The sequence below is a fragment of the Corylus avellana genome, chromosome 4, assembly GCF_965113065.1.
Source record: "Corylus avellana chromosome 4, dhCorAvel1.hap1.2, whole genome shotgun sequence".
NCBI lineage: Eukaryota > Viridiplantae > Streptophyta > Magnoliopsida > Fagales > Betulaceae > Corylus > Corylus avellana.
The window spans coordinates 7,232,603-7,245,012 of NC_142493.1; the positions used below are offsets into that span (position 1 = coordinate 7,232,603).

Sequence of the window (12,410 nt, forward strand, 5' to 3'; positions counted from 1 at the left end):
ATTTATAGGGTAATGTCTAAATATAAGTTTGGTAATCAAATCCCCTTGATTTGATTACAATCCCAATATATGATTACAATTAACCCATAAATAAAGAATATTTCAATATCAGCATAATTATGGAATATATGGAAAATATAATATATTTTTCATATATTCTAACATCCCCCCTCAAACTCAAGGTGAAATATTCTGGAACCTTGAGTTTGAAATCCGAAACAATGATGACAGCGGTGGTGGAGGCAGGGAACGGGCCGTAGATGATGACGACTACCGGAAGAGATAGAGGCTGGCGGGCGGCTAGCGACTGTGGCAGATGGCTAGTGAATGTAGATTCAAAAGGCCTGACAACGGGCCAAACTCCAAAATGGGCCGACAACGGGTCAGGGCTGACAATGAGCCAAACTTCAAAAGGGCCCGACAACGGGCTAGGGCTGACAACGAGCCAAAAAATAAAAGGGGCCGACAACGGGCCAAGGCTGACAACGAGCCAAAAATATAAAAGGGCCGACAACGGGCCAGGGCTGACAATGAGCCAAAATTAAAAAAGGGGCCGACTACTGGCCAGGGCTGACTATGAGCCAAAAATAAAAAGGGCCAACTACGAGCCAGGGCCGACTTGGGCCAAAAATAAAAAGAAAATGAGTCCACTTGGACGGTTATCATATCGGTGCACCAAATCTGACCGGCGCGTGGCGCGCGTGATGTGTCCACTTGGACAGCTTCTTCTTCCTTCCTTTTTTTTTTTTTTTTTTTTTTCACTTGGCTGACACCATCTCTTTTCTCCCTTTTCTTTTCTTTCTTTTCTCTCCTCACTCCACGCCACATGCAGGCTTGCAGCACCTTTCTTTTTTTTTTTTTTTTTTTTTTTCACCAGTTTCTCCACGCCTGTCCCCTTCTTTCTTCCTCTTTCTCAGCATATTTTGCTGCAACAGAAATGGCCATGCATGACTGGAGGAAAGGCGTTGGCATAACCAGAGGAGTAGATCTGGACGGCGCGGAAGCCGAAGACTAAGGCCAGCAGTGGCTTTCTCCGGCGTGGTCTGAGTGGTGTTTGTGGGTCGCGGCCTGGTAGACGGTGGGCTGATGCCGGAGAAGCCCAAAAGGGTGGTGCGGCTCTGCTTGGACGGTGGGATGACGCCGGATGCAGAGCCGGTTCCGTTGACTGGAACAGCTGGAGATGCGCCAGATCTGGCAGCTGAGCATGAGAGAGACTACCGAGGTCTTGGTGAGAGGAGTTGGACGAGGATGGCTGGGCAAGCTGCCGGAGGAAGATGATCTGGTCGTCTCCGGTGATGACTTATCGTGCAACTGTTTCCCTTCTCTACATGCGTGAGAGTGGTTTTTTTTTTTTTTTTTTTCAAGAAACAAAACAATAGATTGAAGAAAAATATATAATTCACAGGACCATTAGATCGACTAACGTAAGCTAATAGCTCTGATACCATGTTGAAATAATGATTATGGGGGAATATAAGCGGAAACAATATAGAAAATAAACATAAAGAACTTACGGGTGGTTCGGTATTAGACACCTACGTCCACCACTCGGAATACCCCTAAGGGCTACATTGTGCTTATTAACTTAATTTGTCTACAATACAAAGATCCCTATTTATAGGGTAATGTCTAAATATAAGTTTGGTAATCAAATCCCCTTGATTTGATTACAATCCCAATATATGATTACAATTAACCCATAAATAAAGAATATTTCAATATCAGCATAATTATGGAATATATGGAAAATATAATATATTTTTCATATATTCTAACACTAAACACTCCACGTTTTGCGTTTTTTAAAAAAATCACAGATTATTAATAGCAAAACGCACCCTTATTTGAGTAAGAGTATTGCTGTAATGGTAAAGCAGGAGTCTTATTTGTCATGTAAGTGTGAGTCCTAGGTAGTAAGTCGTGTTCATGTGGGAAGCTATGAAATTAAAAAAAAAAAAAAAAAAAATCAGTGAAGAATTTATTCAAAGGTGTGTTTGTAAGAGTGGAAATTAAAGCACCATAAAAGAGCTCCAGCCTCCAGGATTCCTGAAAAATCCGATAAGTGAAAGTGATAGATTGGTCATTGGTGTAGCCAACAAAACTTTAGCCCACCACCAAGGAATCTCTCAATAACCACCAAATTGATTTACAATTCTGCTAGGAATTGTTCCAGAAGTGTGGTTCACAAGGTCCCACCAAAGAAGAAGAGATAGAAGAGTGGAGTCACACCACGTAATTAAGAGGGAAATAATTTTATAACTTCAAATTTTGATTATTTCATTGAGTGTCTCGTGCACAAGGAAGAAAGAATATTAGTTTCAAGTCGGTATTATTTATAATCATATTTAATATTTAATTTATATCAGCATAATTATGGAATATATGGAAAATATAATATATTTTTCATATATTCTAACACTAAACACTCCACGTTTTGCGTTTTTTAAAAAAATCACAGATTATTAATAGCAAAACGCACCCTTATTTGAGTAAGAGTATTGCTGTAATGGTAAAGCAGGAGTCTTATTTGTCATGTAAGTGTGAGTCCTAGGTAGTAAGTCGTGTTCATGTGGGAAGCTATGAAATTAAAAAAAAAAAAAAAAAAAATCAGTGAAGAATTTATTCAAAGGTGTGTTTGTAAGAGTGGAAATTAAAGCACCATAAAAGAGCTCCAGCCTCCAGGATTCCTGAAAAATCCGATAAGTGAAAGTGATAGATTGGTCATTGGTGTAGCCAACAAAACTTTAGCCCACCACCAAGGAATCTCTCAATAACCACCAAATTGATTTACAATTCTGCTAGGAATTGTTCCAGAAGTGTGGTTCACAAGGTCCCACCAAAGAAGAAGAGATAGAAGAGTGGAGTCACACCACGTAATTAAGAGGGAAATAATTTTATAACTTCAAATTTTGATTATTTCATTGAGTGTCTCGTGCACAAGGAAGAAAGAATATTAGTTTCAAGTCGGTATTATTTATAATCATATTTAATATTTAATTTATGGTTTAGCGTACAGTCCGTATTAAGTAATGGGTTTGGCCCAAAGTTGGTCACATTAGGATTAGGGTTTAATGTTTTAGTTTATTTAAGCATAAGTTTCAATTGTATTTGACAGACGATAATACAGTTATTTTGTGTTTTGAGAGTTGTGATTACTCTTTTATATAGTGAGACTCTACATTCCTGGTGAGATGCTAGATTTATCCAATTGGTGAGACTCCAATCTTTTATCTTTAATTTATTCTTAATCAATACTGTGTCAGTATGTATCATTTATATAGACTAAAATACACTCTAAATTTGAAAAGGAAAATGTAAAACGAAACAAATCCTAGTTAGAAAAGAAAAACCCAATCCTTAATAAAAAAATTAAAAAAAAAAAAAAAAAAAAAACCCAATCCTTAATAGAAAGAAAATCTTAAAAAAAAAAAAAAAAAAAAAAAAAAAAACATGCATAAATAAAACACCAACACAAGTTTCGGTGCTGTATCATAGATACTATTCTAAGTTCTAATAATGGCTTCAATCGACTAGTAACAAGACCAACCCACGCATTCAAGACAAGACTGTTAAGAATATTACTTGTTATTTACTTCGTTAGGTATTATTAGTCTATTAGGTTTACCTTTTCTTATTCTACTAGGTTTACCTTTCCTTAATCTATTAGGTTACTTGCCTCTCTATAAATAGAGGTCTCTGTATTCATTATTATTAATAGAGTCAATACAATGTAGTCCATTGTGTGCTTTCGCTCTCTTTCTCTTCTCTCTCTTTCTTCCGCTTCTAATATATTATTCAATATATTTAACATGGTATCAGAGCCATCTTTCTGTGGCCTCCAATAAACGTCTTTGACGTTTTCCAGCTCCGCCAGTGTTATCCGGCGCATCTATCCCTCTGTCCCTCACGATTCTCTATCTTCTCCTCGAAGTTTTCAGCAGATCACTATACCGCTTGAAAGCCCGGAAGCCAACAGTCACAGAGCCGCCTCACTCAGTCCCATCGGAGCCCTCACACGCCCTCACGCGTAGCCCAAAGGTTCGGCAATTCTGCCATTGCCGTTCCGCCACGGTGTTCCGATTGCTTCTCTCAGGCCACCGATCGATAGATCTGCTCCCCGTGACTCCAGAACTGCAACCAAAATCCAGATCCAGTATTCCATGCGCTCTCATGCGCCACTTATATATTTGCGCGTGAGATCCACGTGTGTGTCCACAGGTGCCAGACGCTCCAACGGCCACATCAGCCCTAAGTGCAACGTCAGCAGAGACACGTCAGCCTTGAGCGCCACGTTAGCTTACCTGCCACGTCATCAGCCACTGCAATGTCAACACATCAGCCACGTCAGCGGCTATGACACGTCAGCACCTTGACGGCATGACACGTCAGCGGCTATGACACGTCAACACCAAAACGTTGGACACATTTTTTTTTTTTTTTTTTGGGCATGTGATTAAGTTTTCAAGGGTAGTTTTAGATAAGAGCCCTTTTGCCGTGTGGCTATATATATATATATATATATATGCCATGTGGTTATATATATATAGAATGAAATATTTGAGAATTAATGAACCTCTGCTGACGTGGCAAAGGTTTTCTTGTCTGATTTGAGGTAGTTACTTTCCTGCAATTCTGATCTACGCGCTCTTCTATTATCGCGCGTGCGGGCGCGTGATTGCTCCGACGACTGTGTCTCCGGTGAAGGTTTGCTGGAGGTTTTAGTTCCTACAAATCCCTACCTGGTGGAGTGCTCAATTAGCAATTCATGGCTAAACGAGCAAATAGGGGTCGTGGCGGGAAGAAGAGTTCGAAATTACTTGCACGAGAGGCTTCAGTTGTTCTGGAGGATGCTTTGCTTCCTTTGGATTATGAAGCTGAATTGAGTGAGGCGGATGAGACTTGTGAAACATTGGATTGTACAGTTGTAATTTCAGATTTGGATACTCAGAGACCTGCTGGTAGTGTATCTGTAGTTGAAGTAATTGCAAATGGTGTGGAGGTAAATTCTGTTCTTCCTGAGATGGAGATTCTGGAAAATTCGGATGTCCCTAAGACTAAGAAGGAGCCAGCAATTGTTGTTCCTGATGAGAAGAAGAATTTAGCACAGGACTGGAGACAACTGTTTCGCTCAAAGAAATCTCTAGGTGCGTTACAGTACTTTGCTCCTTCTTGTGAGGATGGTAGAGTTGTAGTAAAACCTCCTAGGGAAGAAATTGAAGAAGGGATTTCGAAGTGTTCTTCATCTCTGGTAGGCCAATTTCTTGATAAACCTCTTCCCTTTTACATTGTTAAACGCACTGTTGATACTTTGTGGGCTTAGTATAGGAAAGTTGATGTGTTTTTACTGGAAAATGGCTTATACTTGTTTCGATTTGCCGATGAACGGATTAGAGATGAGGTCATGGAGGCCAAATTATGGCATATAGCAAATAAACCTCTGATATTGAGAAAATGGACTCCAGGTATGCAGCTCCTTAAGATTTCATTATCCATTGTGCCTGTTTGGATAAAGCTTCATAATCTCCCAATTGAATTTTGAAATTCAACTTGTTTGAGTTATGTGGCTAGTGGTGTTGGCAAACCACTTTGTGCTGATTCTGTTACTGAGGAACAACTTCGAATAGGATTTGCTAGGGTATTGGTTGAGGTGAATGTCGATTCTAAGTTTCCTAAGGAGATTGAAGTAGTGGGCGCTAATGGGGAAAGAGTGGTAGTTGGTGTTGAATACCCTTGGCTTCCTCTTAAGTGTAAGAAGTGCAATTCTTTTGGTCACTTAACCTATGCTTGCACTAAGATTGAGAAGCAAGTTTGGGTTCCTAGGAGATCTGAACCAATACAGAAGGAATTGCCTACACAAAAGGTCTCTATTACTAATAAGGCAAATGAGATAAGGATTGTGACTCCTGGATCTGTTGCTAAAGATCAGTGAAATGAGGTGAGAAGCGTTAGAAGAACACTTATGTCTAAACCTATTCTTCGTGATAGCCAGAGGCATTGGACCAACTCCTTTCATTTGTTGGCTAGGGCTGATGGTAGTTTTGAATCAGGGTTGGTGAAGGATTCAGGTACTTTTTCTCATTCTATTCAAAAAGTGATTGAACATGCTTTGAATGAAGAGAGTGAAAATATCTTGCTAGCTAAAGGGAAAGGAAAAATGGGGGAAGAGGAGGAGGTTTTGATGAGATGTTTTTCTCCTACTATATGAACTGTCTGATTTGGAATGTGAGGGGTTTGAATCACCCCTCTAAACAGCAAGAGGTGAGGAGAATGATTAAGATCCATAAGATTGGGTTAATGTGTTTAATTGAAACTAGAGTTAAATTGCATAAAGCTGATAAAATCAGATCCTGTATTGTTCTTGATTGGGGCTTTGAATTTAACTATGATCAGCATATGTTGGGGAGGATTTGGATTTGGATTTGGATTTGCTGGAAGAAGTCAGATTTTGTTGTGACTGTTATTGACAAAAGTGCACAAAGTATCAATTGTGTCATTAATTCTCTTAAGAAGAATCTTTGTTGGTATCATTCTTTTATATATGGGGATAATAATGGCATGGTAAGGAAGTCGTTGTGGGCTAATCTAGCTTCTATGAAAGTTAGAGTAGCTAGTAATCCTTGGATGATATGTGGCGATTTTAATGTGGTTAGATCAGTAGAAGAAAAATGGGGGTCAGATAAGTTGAACTCCTATGAAGTTGAGTTTAGGCAGTGCTTAAATGATTTGGAGGTCATGGATATCAATTTTAGTGGCTGCTATTATACTTGGACTAATAAAAGTGAGGAGCCTCGGTTTGTTTTCTATTTGGGTAGCTTGGGTGAGGGAAAACCTTCTAAAAAGAAAGAGCTTTTGGAGTGTTGGTATCCCACAATCCTGCTCTTGGAGTTGGAGAAAAATATTACAGCTGAGGGATGTTGCTAAAAAAATTTTAAAGTTTGAAGTAGGAAATGGGGAGAATATTCATATGTGGCTGGACCATTGGCACCCTTCTGGTATTCTTCTGGAGACTTTTGGTCAGAGGGTAGTCTATGATGCACATTGCAGTGTGGAGGCCAAGCTTTCCACTGTCATTCTTAATGGAGACTGGTTTTGGAAACCAGCTAGGTATGAGGCCTTAGTTGAGATTCAGTCTAGGCTTCCTGAAGTAAGTTTAGGACTGCATGATAAAGTTTTTTGGACTGCTTCTAAGAAAGGCTGCTATGTTAGCTCAGAAACTTGGCAGATTCTTAGAAGGAAGAAAGTGGAGATTGCTTGGTGGAAACTGGTGTGGTTCCCTTTAGCCATACCTAAACAAGCATTCATTTTATGGCTTGTTATGCAGGATAGACTTTTAACAGGGGATCGTTTGCTGAAGATGGGATATAAAGGAGATTGTAAGTGTCTGTTCTGCCACAATCAGACTGAAAGTAGAGAGCATCTCTTCTTTGAATGCAGTTTTTGTTATCGCATCTGGAAGTTCTTTATGGGTAGATGCAGTGTGAATATTATTTCTGTGAAATGGGATGAGATTATTCAAGTGGGAATCAGTCATTGGGGGAGTAAAAATCTGAAAGGTCTTCTATGCCGACTGGTGTTAGGATCTGTTGTCTATCATCTTTGGCGCGCTAGAAATGAAATTAAGCATTCTGGGCATCCACTTACTGAAGATCAGCTGCTGATAAGAATTCTTTGGGAAGTAAGAGCTAGGATAATTGGGAAGGGTAACTTTCCTAAGACTAGAGAGAATCTTCTCCTAGTGTCTTTATGGAATCTACCTGCAGATTTGTTGATATGAACTGTTTCTGCAGGATGTGATTTGTTGGTTTTAGCATCCTTGAGGAATATGCCTGCTGACTTGCTGTTGTAGTTCTCTTTGCAGGCTTCTGGTTTTTTCTGCCTTGCTCTTCTTATTGTAGGCTGGCCTCTCTTTTGGAGAGGTTTTTTAGTACTGCTTGGGGTTGTGTAGTTTGCATTCTATTTTCTGTTTCTGCAGATGGTTTGGTTTGTTGTTTGGTTTTTTAGGCCCTGCGTGGTTGTTTTCTGTAGGCTTGGTTTGGTTTTGTTGTTCTCTGTAGAACAGTCCATTTTTGGACTTCTTTTGGTAGTGCTGGCTTGCCAAATTGTATGTTGTTTATGCAATTGGTTTGCTTGGAGTATGTTTGAGGCCCTACGTGGCTAAGCTGTTGGCCTTTTGAAAAGGCTTGTATTTGGGATCTCTTTGTAGTTTGGTTTTGTTAGCTTTGAATGAAATTTCTTATCCATAAAATATATATATATATATATATATATATATATATATATATATATATATATATATAGGGAAAAAAAAGAAAGGGTCTAGCATGTTTTGCTAACTTTCTTTGGGTTTTTTGTGTCTCCAAGTGTAGTGGCTGAGCATAAGGAGCAGTAGACTCAAAGCGCCACCGAACAACCCACCCGCAATGGTGAGAATCTGTTGTGGTCACAATGGAAAATTGGGAAATTCAATTTGTCTATTGTATTCGTGAGTTTTCTTTGGCTTGAAAGTATGTCGCCCTACTCATCATCAACCTAGTGTATAAAGAGAAGTAGATCCAAAGCATGACAGACTATAATGGAGAGATTTTGTTGCAGTCACACTAGGAAAATTGTGAGATTCAATTTATCTATTGTGTTCGTGTGTTTCACCTTCTAAACTTGAGGACGAGTTTTTTAGAAGGGGAGAATGATGCAGAATGAAGAAAAAATATTATTTTAGAGTCGGTATTATTTTGTGATCGTATTTAATATTTAATTTATGGTTTAACATTTCGTATTTAGTAATGGGCTTGGCCCAAAAGTTAGTCACATTAGTGTTAGGGTTTAGTGTTTTAGTTTATTTAAGCATAAGTTTCAATTGTATTTGACCGTCGATGATTAAGAAATAAATACTTATTTTGTGCTTTGAGAGCTGTGATTACTCTTTTATGTAGTGAAACTCTACGTTCCTGGTGAGACATCAAATTTATTCAATTGGTGAGACGTCAATTTTTTTATTTTATTTTATTCTTAGTGCCTGCTGTGTCAGTGTGTATCCTTTATATAGACTAAAATACACTCTTAATTTGAAAGGAAAATGTAAAACTAAACAAATCCTAATTAGAAAAGAAAAACCCAACCCTTAATGAAAAAAAAAACAAAAAAAACAAACCCAATCTTTATTAGAAAGAAAATCTAAAAATAATATATGCATAAATAAAACACCAACACGTACAAGTGTCGGTGCTGCATCATAGATACTATTTTATTCAGCATTTAGTGAAAAGTGAAAGTTCACGTGTCCATGGATGCCATGGACGCCAAGGACTGCTTAAACTTTAAGACGTAGAGATTTTTTATTTTTTACTAATCAAATAAGAAAAATGGTACTTAAGGTAGGTCGTTCACGTTCACATTCTTGATTCGAATAGAATAAAGAATGAGAAACTGGTTGAAAATACTTCTAAATTAAGATTAGAAGTGATCCATCAAAATACATGGTGTACACAATAAATTAAGTGCACTAAAAATAAGGCAAATACCGAAGGAAAACCAAAAAACAAGAGAACAGTTTTGAAAAGTTTGAGTAGCAGCATGACCTTTACTAAAGTAGCAACTGACAAGAGACACGTAGTGGCAGCATGACAGCATGAATAATTTTACTGTCAGAGAATTTAATAACCACTTTATTGCGAGATTAGATGTACCAAACTATTGAATTCTTGCGTAGCATTGTCAACAGCTTTTAAAACAACCTCTTTGAGGGCTTCGGCCTTCTCCTTCATCACCTTTCCTTGTTCATGTCCCAAAACGAGTTCTAAGTTCTTGACCAACCGATTCTTCGTGATTACACCTCCCTCAACTCCGACACCAATCCCCCACTCCTCTATTATTCGCCCGATCATGTGTTGATCGCCGAAGAACGGCCTGCAGATCAACGGCACCCCGTTTGCAATACTCTCGTAAACAGAGTTTGCTCCACTGTGCGTCACAAACACACCTACAGAAGCATGCGCTAGTACTTGCGCTTGGGGTGTCCACGCCACTACTTTTCCATGCATCCTCGTCTTCTCAAGAAACCCTTTCGGCAATAGTTCCTTTGACTTTTCGTTAAGAGACCAAAGAAATGGAACTCCACTCGTTCGTAGTGCTTCTGCTGTTGCTATTAGCTCCTCATGCGGCAACGATGCCAAAGTTCCAAATCCAACATATGCCACTGATCCATTCTTTTTACCTGTTAGAATAGAAATTAAAATCATGATCATAGAAAACTTGACCCATGCATGTGACATGAGGAAGCTGATCGATGCAGGGCAGGGTGGCTTAGTGGGTTCACAATAGCAAACATCAATATAATCACAACTCTTCTTAAACTAAAATTATATCAAGAAATTAATACAAAATAGCTAAAAAAACCACTCATTGAGTGTTTCATATTGATAAAATGATCAAAATACATAACTTGACCACTAAGGTCATCTTATCATGCTTATATAGAGCCTAAATTTGAACCCTAAAAAATAATAATAAAAAACCAAAATAAGTACATTTTGGAGTAAAAATAATTCAGACCGACTGCGGAAAAGTTGTCGTTTTGTATTGTTTTCATGAAATACATAATTCTAGCCCTTTAAAAAAGTTTTTCTAACGCCTCCAAATTTGTCTTAATTTGATGTCAATAAAAATATATAATTTTTTTAAGTAAAACAAATATGACCAGAATGGGTAAAACTAACCTAGGGATTGTTTAAGTGTATATTTGAGAAGTTTAAAAGTGCGTTTAATACTCAAAAAATTTGTTTATATATATATATATATATATATATATATATATGTTTGGTAAAAATAAATTGAAAGCGTTTTTAAGGGTCTAAAAAATCCAAAAATGACCAAAATACCTTTGGCAAAAGCTTCATTTTTAAGATTTTGCCAAAAACCATTTTTTACTAAAAAAATTTGGAAAAACTTCACTTTGACCCATAAACTTTCATTCGATTTTACAAACCTCTCATGAACTTTCAAATATCTTATTTTGGACCCCTAAACTTTCAATTACTCTCAATGTGGACCCTCCGTCAAATTCAAATTTTAAACGTTACATGACGTTTATACTCCTGATTTTTGTATAAAATTTTAACTTCCAAAACGTTTTTTATTTTTTAAAAAATAAAAATTAAGGACATTTTAGTTTTTTTTTTTTTTTTGTATTTTTAACAACTAAAATTAATGAAAAAATTCTAATAGAGAGTGTTGGAATATAAAATTAAGTGTGATTAAAAATTACCGTCCAACCACGATAGGCAGCCGGTTAGATCCGAAATCGACGGTTGTAAAGGCGGTGCTGGTAGTGATAGGGTGAGAAAGCCAACATAAAGCACATTCTGAAACTTTGATCTAAGGTCATGATTGAGAGGGGGAGAGTTTAGTTCCTCGAAAAAACCCATCACGACGGCTTTAGCTCGCGGTAGCGCGAAACCCATTTGACTTAACGTGCGTGAGAAAATTGACTCTTCTTCGCCCACCTGCGGCATCAGCACCTCCTCCGGCAAGTCAGCAACACGCATGGCGGACAGCCCTTGAACAAAATCCAGTGTTCCGCTACCATTGCCATCACAACGTGAGCAGAGAGACAGCATGGCAAACTTGACCAAATGGGGGTCCATGGAACATTCATATCCTCCGCAATCTCCGCAGCAGAAGCACTCAAGAAAGCATCGGCGAGCAGGCAGGTGATTCTCTTACCGGTCTCCGCCGCTGCCGTGTCTAAACCCTTTTTGAGGTTGTCGGGCGTGGCCTTGAGGAAAAGGTTTACAGCCTCTACAGGGTTTTTTCCGGTGAGAACATGATTCTCCGGCACTCCGTCCGCTACTTGGTAGAACTTTATGTTATGTGGAACGTCGTCGTCGGCTGTTGATTTTGAGAGGAGTGAGTGGGTGGAGTTTGGTGTGTTTATGAATGAAAAGTGAACGTTTGGGGCAGCTCTCGCTAATTTACGCAGCAAACTTAGACGAGTAAGGGGGTTGCTGCCGAACGGGAACGCCAAGAAGGCCACGTGCTTCTCCTCATGATCAGAGCTTTTGGTCACTGCAGACATGGTAGCTAGTGTTTGTATATATATATATATAAGAAAATATCCAGTAGAGATGATCTCTTGGCCTTTTGGGGAAGAACCAACCTCGTGTATATATATAAAAATATTTTATTAGCCAAGTGAGCTAGAAGAGAAAGTTCAAATATTAACGGTGCATAGAGCAAAAGATACTGAGGCTTTGTTTGGTAATGGGGATGGGGTTAGCCCAAATACTGTTTATTACTATTTTTCAAAAAAAATCAACATCAAAACATTCTAACTTTTTCATTTTTAATATCAAATCATTCACTTTTTATTATTATTCAAATAAAAAAATCACTATAAAATAAAACTTTTTCACTTT

General features: G+C 38.3%; 3 protein-coding genes across 3 annotated transcripts; 2 read left to right on the forward strand and 1 right to left on the reverse strand.

Annotated features, from left to right (window-relative positions):
• Positions 1-5,451: 5,451 nt before the first annotated feature.
• Positions 5,452-5,929, forward strand: LOC148586227 (uncharacterized). The gene is made up of 2 exons (XM_088515509.1): positions 5,452-5,462; positions 5,569-5,929. The coding sequence occupies exons 1-2, from the start codon at positions 5,452-5,454 to the stop codon at positions 5,927-5,929; spliced, it is 372 nt and encodes a 123-aa protein (XP_088371635.1).
• Positions 5,930-6,964: 1,035 nt separating this feature from the next.
• LOC148586228 (uncharacterized) lies at positions 6,965-7,846 on the forward strand. Its single transcript, XM_088515510.1, has 2 exons — positions 6,965-7,700; positions 7,788-7,846. The coding sequence occupies exons 1-2, from the start codon at positions 6,965-6,967 to the stop codon at positions 7,844-7,846; spliced, it is 795 nt and encodes a 264-aa protein (XP_088371636.1).
• A 1,461-nt stretch (positions 7,847-9,307) lies between these two features.
• On the reverse strand, positions 9,308-12,139 carry LOC132178512 (anthocyanidin 3-O-glucosyltransferase 7). The gene is given in 3 exon segments (XM_059590943.2): positions 9,308-10,210; positions 11,261-11,590; positions 11,593-12,139. Coding segments are annotated over 3 exon segments (1,356 nt in total). The 5' UTR covers positions 12,071-12,139; the 3' UTR covers positions 9,308-9,662.
• Between the last annotated feature and the right edge of the window lie 271 nt (positions 12,140-12,410).

Coding starts and splice junctions, on each gene's coding strand:
- LOC148586228 (XM_088515510.1), top strand. CDS start 6,965: ATGTGGCTGGACCATTGGCACCCTTCTGGTATTCTTCTGGAGACTTTT. Junction 7,701..7,787: donor AGCTAGGATAATTGGGAAGG/GTAACTTTCCTA, acceptor CTGTTTCTGCAG/GATGTGATTTGTTGGTTTTA.